We start from the raw sequence: 11,453 nt of genomic DNA, 5'->3' as shown, positions 1-11,453 counted from the left end.
ACGCTACTGTTTATAAGGGATGGGGAAGCTACATTTCCACTGTTCAGATAGGTTAAAAAACAGTCATCAGCTGCTTGAGGAGCCTGCTTCATGAAAAGGAAGTGGTAAATCCATTTAGTACATTATGCCTGTAAAGACTAGCATGCTGCCTGCAAGGAGGACCCTTCCAGTCCTACGATTCCATGACTACTTTGAAAATGTTGAAAGGATCTGCGAGTATTTGCTTAGGTAGCAAAATAGTGCCAGTTTGCCTTATTTTGATATCACTATAAAAAAAAAATCAATGACCATAAGTGCAAAATATATCAACACGTTAATTTTATTACTGTTCTCATTAGAGTAGCTAAATGTACATATATATTTAATAGCTATCAAGTGAAATGAAGTGGGTGTTCCTAAGAACTGTGATGTGTTCATCTGTATATGGTGCTTATCATTCAACTTATATCTGACAGTCAAATTTTCTCATGAGTCCAATAGATTTATAGTACCTAGATTCATGTCATTTTTGCATGGATGATAGTTATAAAAAAGTTTTACAATACCAGAAATATTCTTTTCCAGGTTAAAAAAATTGAAGCATCACATCGCAATTGTTTTATGGTTATTAATAAATAATGAGATCATGTTTCTCTAAGCCTATTGTACCAATGGACTCAAGAGATTTAATTGAATTTTTGACATCTCTATTTGAGTTTAAGCCCATTGGGACAGTTTCATCTCTATATGGTTGTCAGTTATTTCTATGGCTACAGAATTAGCCATATGTTCTACTAGTCTCTGGGTAAACAAGTAATCCAGCAAAGTGGCAGTCTGGCTAGTCAAGGCATTATTTGTTGCTAATTATTTCACGGTGCCCATCAGTGCGCTATGCTGCTCCTCACAATACAGAACAAGTGACATCCTTGCCCCAAGTTACTTACAAGCTTATATAAACTTGACACAAGGGGAGTAAAAGAAGGGGGGGGAGGGTGATCAGAGGCTGGAGTTTGTGAGGAACCTTCAGGAGCAAAATGATGCATGTATATCCCTATTTCGCCCTCTGTGTTTCGTAACTATTTCAATAGCCAGACCATCCCAACTAATCGCTGACTCACCAGATTCAGAGACCTTTACTTCCCCATCCCAGCAACAGCCTCTATTCCTAAAGGATAGATGTTGGAGACCTCCAACACTTCAAAATATATGGACATTAGGGTCAGCTTCTTGTTAGAATGCCCACAGCAGGTTGGTTACTCCTTTGTAGCATCATTTCTCCATCACCAGCTGGACACCTGTATTGAGTGAGGGAAAGCCAATAAGTTCCTGTTCGCTATATCAAGCTTTTAGATTTAAAACTACAGTATTCACTAGCGACTAACCATGAGATGGAGACTCCTAATGATTTGATGCTACAATTAAAGCTTTACACAAGGCCTTCCCAATACAAAAGTAGCCTCGACTCTGGAGGGTATCAAAGCAGCCTAAAATGGAGGGCTCCACACAGTCCACTCTCTTCGGCTACTTCAGTTGGGGTGGTATTAGAGGTGGCTAAATGATGTAGCTATCCAAAAAAAAAAAACCCCTCAAACATCTCTATTTTTTGGTATTCCTTTTTAATTGTGCTGTAAAAAGCAACAATACCTGGATTTTATTCATTAAAATAAATATCTTTCATTTTCAGAACCAGTACAGCTCAAGTATTTTTAAATTTAGATTCACTTACAGGAAAATTGCTGAAAGCAAATACATTCATCACTGTCTATTCCCCACAATAAGGAATCTAAAATGTCACACCAATCAGTTACAATTGCTGATAGTACAGCATCAATAAAAACACTCATTGACAGTCCAGCTCTGCAGCTAAAAAGGTATCAGCCGAGTACATCACATTTTTCACAAAAAGATGGGATAATAAGGCTAAGACCAGCACAATATTTCTATGTACAAAGCATTAAGTTAGATTAACCATTTCTAGTTGCTGTGATACTTAAGCAGCACATATATGACATAACACAGAAAACTCTTTGGAGCATAAGGATGTCAGCATTTGATAACACAACAAAAGCCATTTAAATTAAAATCTACATGTCAGTGCCAGCAATGATGAGCAGCCAAACCAGTGAACTACATATATTTATAAATAATTGCATATATAATAAATGCACTGCTTCCACTGGGCACAAATCTTTGCAAAATAATATCTCCTGGTACAATGAGAAAATGCTAAAACTGTCCTGGTGAAAATGCATTGGTGCTAAAATTCTAGCTAAAAGCTCTTAATATGGTGGAGGAAAACGTTAGGTTCAGGGACAGCCATAATTTCTATGCTATTTAATTAAAATGCCTTTATCTTCTCAGTACATATATCTACCTTTTGGAAAGGTTATTGTTTGAGCAAAGTAAATTTGATTGACTTCAATTACATCAAAATAAATCACTCACATTTTTTCTGAGACCACAGAGGATACATTTTCTTAGCAAACCAGAGAGAGATACATAGAAATCTGATTAGTTAACAAACAGAATGCGTCTCATAGCTTGAGACCTAATCAGTACCCCCAGAACCCAACCTGAGAACTTTTACTCCCATAGGATCAATTTGGTAGGTCCAAGAATGTTAGAGGAAAACGTGGGATTTAGTTTGCCTCGTTTTATCCTCTGTAGGAGTGCAGCAGAGACAGGGCCTTGTGCTCTCAACAGTGACCCATCTGGCCAAGAAGGGTTCAAAGGGAATCCCATCCAGTTCTTGGTTAAGGAGGAAGGTGGCTGCGACACAAGGCATGAAAGGTGAAGGTTATAAAAGCATGAGGCCTTCGAGTGAATAATTGACTTGAGGCAAAAAGCAGCTTGAGAGCAGTAATATCAGATGGGGGGGGGGGGGAAGGAGGGGAGTGACTGATGCCAGGCAAGCATTTTTACCAATCAGATTTCAGGGGTTTAGGCTTTCAAACTACTACAGGACAGCATCTTTATTATGAGATAGGCCACTGTTTCTGCTGAATATCAAGTGCCTCCGTTTGATTTCTCCTCCTTAGGGGAGGCAATGTGCATAGTGGCTAGAGCACTGGAGTGGGACGCAGGAGACAAGGGTTCCATACCTTGACTCTGCCACTGACTTGCTGGGTGACCTCTCCATGCCTCAGTTTCACCATCTGTAAAGTGGGCACCTTGAGATCTATGGATGAATTATTATTACTGCCATATCTTTGAGATGAGTGCAGTTCCCACAAATGGTCTTATTCCAATACACTGCCTGATTCTTGACTATCACCTACTTCCAACAAATGTGAAATAGATACTCCTACCCAGATTTTTTTTTTTTTTTTTAAACGTGACTTCACTCATATTGTAGTGTCAGTAATCAGACATATTGTTTGCATTGGGCAAGAAGCTGACGTAGTGTAATGGTCCCCAAAATAGAATATTTGGATTTAAATTTCTAACGACTGGCGTACGTGGGGCACAGACTACCACGTGAAGAGGGCAAATGCAACAGTTCACACACAAATGAACTGCTTGATTTGTGGCCCTGTTTCTGATCCCTTACCTGTTCTACACCAGTGTAACTTCAGAAGCTTCAAGAAAACTATTCAAGGATTTATGCCAGCATAAGAAGAGAGATAGACCCACAGTTTGGCATATCCACAACCTGGCTCATGCTTTGATTAGCTTTATGCCTCTTTAAGCTGTTTCACTCCATGAGTGTTTTTTATTGTGAGCCTAACTCATTTAGAACATTTGGTTTCGTATTTTGCCTTTCATATACTTACATTCCCCTAAAAGGTTTTTGGTGCAGTTGCAGCTAAGGACAAAACATAAGACTGAGATGAATTATTTTGCAGCGTACAAGATCCCCCATGATGCACATATGCCTGTCAGGAACCAATGCATTCTGTGGAAGCACCTGCTTTCACCAACTAAAGGGAAAGCACTTCAGCAGCTGAATATGGACAGAGAGAGAGGCTAGACAATGGGCATTTGAAAGAAACAGCTTAAAAAAAAAAAAAGTCAAACAAGTGATATTCCTCCATGGCATTTGGTCATCAAACCAACCTTAAAACAGATTCCCTGAAAAAATTATCTCTAAGAACAATTAGCCCAGACCATTGACAAATGTCACCAATATATTATTTTGAGATTTATACTATGTAAACAACCAGTCAAGGTGGCACGCGCCTTAATCCTAGCTACCTGGGCGGCTGAGGCTGGCGGATCGCTTGAGCTTAGGGGTTCTGGGCTGCGGTGTGCTATGCTGATCAGGTGTCTGGTGCCACTGACAGCCTGGCCAACGGGTGGCTGAAGGACTCGCTAGAACATCATGAACAATGTGTTGTGATCGGCGCTCTCTCTGTGAGGGCTGATTGACCGATTGATGTAGGTGACAAGGTGACTATGTAAACAAGGTTCCACGGGAAATTATTTAGGGAAAAAAAGATAAGTGCAGATCCTTGTTCAACACACCCATGTTAAATCTACACCAGCATCCTCAAGTCCTGAAATCTAGCAAAACCACAATGACACTTGCACATGGCAACAGCACGGTTCCACTTGGCCACCCTGTAAGAGATTTGTTTAGAAATGCAAATTCAGCAGAAAAATTCCTGACCATGGTTTGAAGATATACATAGAACACAAAAATAAATTAAGTAGTGCACAGTAAAGCCATCAACAGCTAATACTTCTTTTACATCAATTATACGCAACACAAGGTAATATTGCTCACATTATGGAAGGAGATTCTCGGGAGGGGGGGTGTTTGGGGTTTGTTTGTTTTTTGGAGCGATTGGGTTTGTCCGCTGCGTATCATGAAGAAAACTCCTGTAACACTGAAATAAATGAAATATTCTGTAAAATATACACCACTGTCAGACAGAAATACACACGCTCTTCATACTCATTTTCCACAATAACATAGGTAAGTAATTTGACTCTTGGGATCTAGCTGCAGATGGTTAGAGTAAGCCATCTAGATTTTTATGAACTGTTTGATTTTCCTTTCCATTGCTGGAATCCTCTGGAGGTGTGTACTGGACCTGGAATTCTTGAAGAATTTTGAATACATCATGGTGTCCAAAATGTAAAGCTTCATCCATAGGAGTGTTATTCCATCTGAAACAGGGAGCACAATATTTCCAAAATCAGTAAGCAAGTAAATCCACCACTATGAATTCCATTATAGTCTGATGTTTGAGACAACAATTGCCAGTACAGTATGTACTAAGCTCAGGGACTACGTAAGTACCTTCAGTGAATTGGATAGTAGGTCACAACCTTTTTTGACAACAGATGTTTTCACTACTTTTTACTCCTGTTACCCCTTCAGTATCAAAGTAACTAATGGAGAATGAGTGGGATTCCATTCCTTCTTGTGCTTCAGTATAATTGTTTAATACATTTCAGCCCAACCAATCACACCGTGTAACACCACTGTCTTCAATGTGATTTCACAGGTGTCACCAAGGACAAAATCTGGCATGAAGAACTTTTATTACCAGGGATTCAGAGTCCAAAGTCAGAATGGACCACTGTGACCTACTGTACAACACAGACCATAAAACTTCCCCAAAATAATTCCTAGATTTCTTCTAGAAAAACATCCAATCTTGATTTAAAAATGCACAGTGATGTAGAATCCACCATGACCATTGGTAATATATAAATATATAAAGACCCAACTTGATCTTCAGCCCACAGGCTGATTGTGCACTGTTAGTCACTGGAAACAAAATCTTTTTACTTGAAAATGTGAAAACTGAACACATTTGATATGGAAATCACTAAAAGACAATAAAAACAATGATTTTTTTCAGTCATTTTTCACAGCAGAACTGCACTTTAACGGATAGTGTCAGACTAGACAGAACAGTAAACACAAAAAGTAGCTAAACACACACACGCGTAACTGCTGCTATTTTCACATCATGCACACTAAACCCTCCCAAATGTAACAACAATATGCAAAGGCTATTGCATACAATTGTATATTTTCCCCTCTTAAACAGGAGAGTAAGAGATATCTAGTATTTCAACAAAGCAAATGTGAAGTATTTTTTGCCTTCCTTTCACCAAGGAAATCAACTCCAGAAATGTGCCTCACATTATTTTTACTGAAGTATTTTTCCTAGTGTTGATCTTTGACATCCTTTTGGCACAGGACAAACTCTTCCCCTGCGGGGTTTTAATGGAAAAGCTGGTAATTAGAGCAGGTGTAAACACAATGCAGATTTCCCACCAACCTTGGTTACATTTTAATCGAGGTGTAAGAACTCTGTAGCACTGTGAGTTCCTTTTGAAAAGGACTGTATCAAAAAGTAAAAATCTCACCTTAATAGTAAAGCTTCAAAAAATCACAGATAATGATAAATGACTGAAAATGCTCTGCCTTTCTGACACTCCTATAAGCACCATAAGGAGGACATTGTGCATATCCCATCTCCTAGAACTGGAAGGGACCTTGAAAGATCATTGAGTCCAGCCCCCTGCCTTCACTAGCAGGACCAAGTACTGATTTTGCCCCAGATCCCTAAGTGGCCCCCTCAAGGATAGAGCTCACAATCCTGGGTTGAGCAGGCCAATGCTCAAACCACTGAGCTATAGCAGACTTATATTAGTCTGCACAGCACTGCATGAAATAAACTATCAAATTAAAGCTCATTCAATGCTTTACTGTTGAAAGGCAAAATCACTGTTATACGGAGAGAAGAATTAAAAGGTACAGGCAAACTGAAGGAAGCAAAGACACAAGTTTACTTGAGTAAGAGCTAGAGAGTGGACAAGAGTGGTTTCATTACTGGTGTCAGGCCTTGTTTTCTATAGGTGAGGGACCTTGCACTGACCTATTTTTTTCTGGTTTCCAATGCCACACTGTGAGTTACAGTAATAAAACTGAAGGTGAAATTAAAAATAAAGTTAATGATTATACATAACAAACCATGCGGACTGCATCTCTCTCAGGACACCAGAACATTAAAACAGCCTTTCTAATGGGGTCAAGTTCACACTGAAATTTGTGAATAGTTTTAGTTATGTTGGACAGCAACACACGTAGACACCTCTTACACCCACAGCTGTGTGTGCGTTCTGCATATATATTCATACACGCACATCAAACTACAAATTCCTTTTTCTTGCCTTGATGCCTTTTTTGAAAGAAAATAAATCAGTGGCTGGAGAATTTTCTCTATCTTCCCTACTGAGGTCTGGAATTCCTGCTTCTTTAAGAGGGGGAATTAGTGTTGCTAGATCAAATGGGCAGAAACAGCTCAAGGGAGCTCTAGCACCAGCTGCAAGTTAGCTTGGTAGATCAGATGGTCCCAGTTGTCACTACTTTCAGCATCCCATGAGATTTCAGAGGAAACAAAGACTCCGGTTGACTGACTGCACTAGAGTTGGATTCACCAATCTAATGAGTTACTGGAGCTCCCCTCCTTCATACTAACAGTGGAACTGCTCACCTGTCTTTGGGGAAAGGATTCACTTTGCAGGCTTCCAGCAAAAATTTAACCACTTCCACATGACCTATAAAATAAAAGAAGGATTTAATATACTTTTTAAATTAAGCCCACTAAATTAATAGCTTATACCTTATTTATCAAGAGTCATTACCTTCTGCAGCTGCTACGTGCAATGCTGTTCGTGAATCATAATCTCTTTGCTCCATATCCATACCCGACAAAGCAAATCTGAAAAGCCAAATTCAGAAAGACAATCGTAGAAATAATTACAAAAATACAGAAGTAATCATACTTCTACTGTAAAACAATGAAATGCCCTCTGTGACCGGACTGAAATGATTCTGACACTGTACTCCATATTTTTCATAGTGATGTTATGATAGGATTATGACATAGTTATGATGTATTTTACGCAAGATAAGTCATGTGAGGTGTCATTGGAAAGGTTATGATCTGCTGGATAGGATTATCCTACTTGTATGCATGTATCATTTTTGTTAGGAATATTGACTATGTATCCGTATTACAAATGTGTTTACACGTGGGGAATACCCACTAGACAAGATGCTTTCATTCTGAAAAGTTGGGTGGGGAAGGGCCATTAGAGAAAACAATAGGCATTAGAAGAAGCTTATCTCCCACCTGGGAGCCTTGCTGAGGACGCAGCAGACAGTCTCTGAGTCGTGGCTGCTGTGACACTACCAGGGACATGTCACCAGGTCACCTGGTGCTAGATTCCATCTTGGGATGTCAGTATATTTCCACTTACTGGCGTGGGAACTCTCCTTGGAAACAAAGGGTTTCTGCCATATGCAAAAGCTATATAAGGCAAGGGAGTGACATCATCTTGGTTCTTCACTGACTCCACACCCAAAGAGACTCCTAGAAACACCTAAGGAACAAAGACTGAACTGGGGGAAGTGCTGGACCCCGGCTAAAGGGATTTTTAGCCTGTGAATGGTACACCTGGGGATTCCAAGCTGTAAGCAAGTGCAGCTTGCCCCTTAAGAATCTGCAGCCTGCTTGTTTCATCACTTAGATCAGATATGAATAGCAAATCCTCATCCTATGTAGTATATTAAGCTTAAGTTTGTGTTTTTTGTTTATTTGCTAAGTAATTTGATCTGTTTGCTATCCCTTAGATTTTAAGTGATTGTATCTTTTATAGTTAATAAACTTGTTTTTGCTTTATCTAAAACCAGTATGTGGAAGTCATAACTTGGGGGCAGAAAGCTGTTGTATATTCCTCTCCACATTGAGGGATGGGGCGAATTTCATAAGCTTACCCTGTACAATTCCCTGTGCAGCGCAAGATGGTATAGTTTTGGGTTTACCCTCCAGAGGTGGCGTGTGCCTGAGTAGCTAGGAAGTTCCCTAACTGGAGCCTACCCAGGAAAGGCTGAGCACAAAGTCTGCATGTACCTGCAGTTGGGTGTGTCCCTACCTGTATGTGTGCTGGTGAAAGTGCAGGCTGGTCACAGCAGTACAGTGTAAAGGGAGCCCAGGCTGGTGGGTCAGGGGGCTCAGTAGTACCACAGTTCCAAGTGGACCTCCGGAGGGAACCCATCACAGTATCAAAAGTACATTATATTTTCATCTGAGCTTTAATAAAAGAGGCACCAAAATGATCTGGCTTTAAGAGTACACTAGAGATTTGGCTTCCTTCCTGGAATCTTCATCTGTGGTTCCAGTCAGAAAAATCACTCTTAAAATGCCACTGTGGAGCATACCGATGTGCATACATACTTCTCTCTGTCCAGCCAAAACACTAATTCCAGGCAGATTCTCTGACTGGTTAAGATCACTTTGGGATGTGAAGTGCAAAGGGAACTTACATCAGCTGGAGAAATTTCATGGAGAATTCTCCCTGTGTCGGAAGAATCTCTAACCACTATAAAGCTACTAGAGCAGCTCCGCTTTGCCCCAGCTTTGCAAAGGTACAGTGAAAAATTAAGCCTTCCACATTTATCTGCTCTCTCAATGACTCTGTGAAATCTGCTCAGTGTAAAATGCAAAGCGTTTTTAAATACTGCCAGCCCTACAAAAAAACAAAAACAAAAGAAAACTATATTTGGGATCTGAAAATCAAGCTGGGTTCCATCTGGCTCCTACATCACTAGCAATAAACATTCCTCAATTTGAGCTTTGCTCACAGTTCTGGAATTGATTCACAAGGCAGACTAGAATCCAGCTTGCTCTTCTACTGCTGTAAAAATTTGTGAGGACGATAACATATCATGACTGAGACACAAAGGGAAAAATCTGTTTATGTCAAAGCAGAATGGTGCCATTTTATGTGATTATACCCCAGACTATAACCAGATGTACAATATTTTTCATATTATCCACATGAAGTTTTGATATGCAGAACAAAGGACTGATTGTGTAATGAGCTTAACTCCTTGCTCTGTCGGGATCTGAAGACTAAACATTAAAAGCAGTGCTAGATCCACTAGAGTGCATTCTTTTAACACCTTGTATGCTTAAATGGCCCTGCTACCTTGGAGTATTAAAGCAGCTATAATGTCTCCTAACATGGTCATATGTCCAGAAATAAAGTGCAATAATAGTTGAAACACAAGTGATTTCCTTTCCCCAACACCATATTGGTTTTACCTTCGGAGTGCAGATACATCCCCAGTGTAGGCAGCAAACAGGAGATTTATCACAGACTTCACCTGTGAAATGTGAAGAAAAAAAAGTTTGTTTTTTCTTGAGGTGACTTGTGGGAAGAAAGCTAAGATATAGTAGGGTCACTATTGGCAAACATGTCAACTATGTAACAATTTCTCTAGATACATTTGCAGTACAATCTAAAAAGGTTGTCAGATCGAATTCCAAACAGCTTCACCACAGGTAATTTAATGTTCATTGGTCCAACTCTGAAAGCGGACCACCACCAATTTGTATTTTACTATGACAAAAATCTAGAAATATTTTTCTTTGTTGGCCAAATTGTATTTCTCTTTTAAACATAACACTATATACTACTGACTCTAACCCACTGCATGATTTGCATAATTCATCATGACAGGTAGTTTATGCTGAATAGAGATGCAGGACTTGAAGAGTAGGGGATGTTACCAGTCAGTACAAGGATGCCAAGGAAAAGCTATCTGAGGAAATCTGCATATAGCACCTGTTTCAATACTTTCCACTACTTTAGCTGATATACTATGGAGGCTTTTTACAGAGTACATCCCGGAATGCTTCACAGTGTTAAATAATAAAAAGAAAAATTAATAAGCATAAGCAAGACATAAGCAAGCATTTATGGCCAGTTAGAGATACCAAGTCTTATCCTTTTACAATGAGATTTGCAACATTCAACTGCCCTCCATCACCAAGGTTCCCAAGCTTAAACTATTCCACTCAGTTTGGCTTGAACTCTGCCTTCTTTATAGACTATCATTGTAACAGACCAATACAGAATCACAATGCTTGGTGCACCAGAAAGGAAGGAATTCTCTACACACGCACACCCAAACCTCTCCATCTGTTCCCCGAACAGCATGGATGTGTTCTTGGGGCACTGGGAGCATGTTAGGGGGTGCTGTGTCATTGTCTGTGCCTTTCATAAGCCAGAATTGAGGAATCATTTCACATTAATTTCCTCACCAAGTACCAAATAAAGATATTTGTTATAAAGCAGCACAGTAACTTACATGGAAAAAAGAGAGGGGCATAAACAAATCACCCCTTTACAGCATATGATGTGACCTCAAAACCTGTAACACAAAGACTAAGGCAGGCACAGTCACTGACTTTAGTCAAGCAGTATATGAACACTAGCGGGGTTACCTTGAATCAACATTAGCAGACTCACTGGCCTACTGTCCTCCTACCTTGTCTCTTTGTGTGGACACTGATGCAAGGTCACTGACAATTTTCTTGGGCTACCCTAGAGTCATAGGCTCACTGGGTTAAGTCACCTGTTGCCCTTTTGTGGAGAAAATGACAAAATCCAAAGTCTATTAACTTAGGGCCTAGACTTACAAGGTGCTGGGGACCTGCGAA

At 39.9% G+C, this 11,453-nt stretch overlaps 1 protein-coding gene across 2 annotated transcripts in view; it reads right to left on the bottom strand.

The window, feature by feature from the left end:
* Positions 1–3,314: 3,314 nt before the first annotated feature.
* Positions 3,315–11,453, bottom strand: part of GLS (glutaminase) — a 107,385-nt gene continuing 99,246 nt past the window's right edge. For both annotated transcript variants that reach the window (XM_024197764.2, XM_029910531.1), the window contains 4 exons: positions 10,053–10,114; positions 7,588–7,664; positions 7,437–7,500; positions 3,315–5,091 (listed from right to left, as the gene is read on the bottom strand). In XM_024197764.2, the coding sequence (XP_024053532.2) occupies positions 4,935–5,091; positions 7,437–7,500; positions 7,588–7,664; positions 10,053–10,114 (360 nt within the window). In that variant the 3' untranslated portion in view covers positions 3,315–4,934. The remainder of the gene's footprint in view (positions 5,092–7,436; positions 7,501–7,587; positions 7,665–10,052; positions 10,115–11,453) is intronic.

Source organism: Terrapene carolina, unplaced genomic scaffold, assembly GCF_002925995.2.
Source record: "Terrapene carolina triunguis isolate 2854851 unplaced genomic scaffold, T_m_triunguis-2.0 Scaffold62, whole genome shotgun sequence".
Lineage (NCBI taxonomy): Eukaryota > Metazoa > Chordata > Testudines > Emydidae > Terrapene > Terrapene triunguis.
This window is presented reverse-complemented; position numbering and strand designations above follow the sequence as displayed.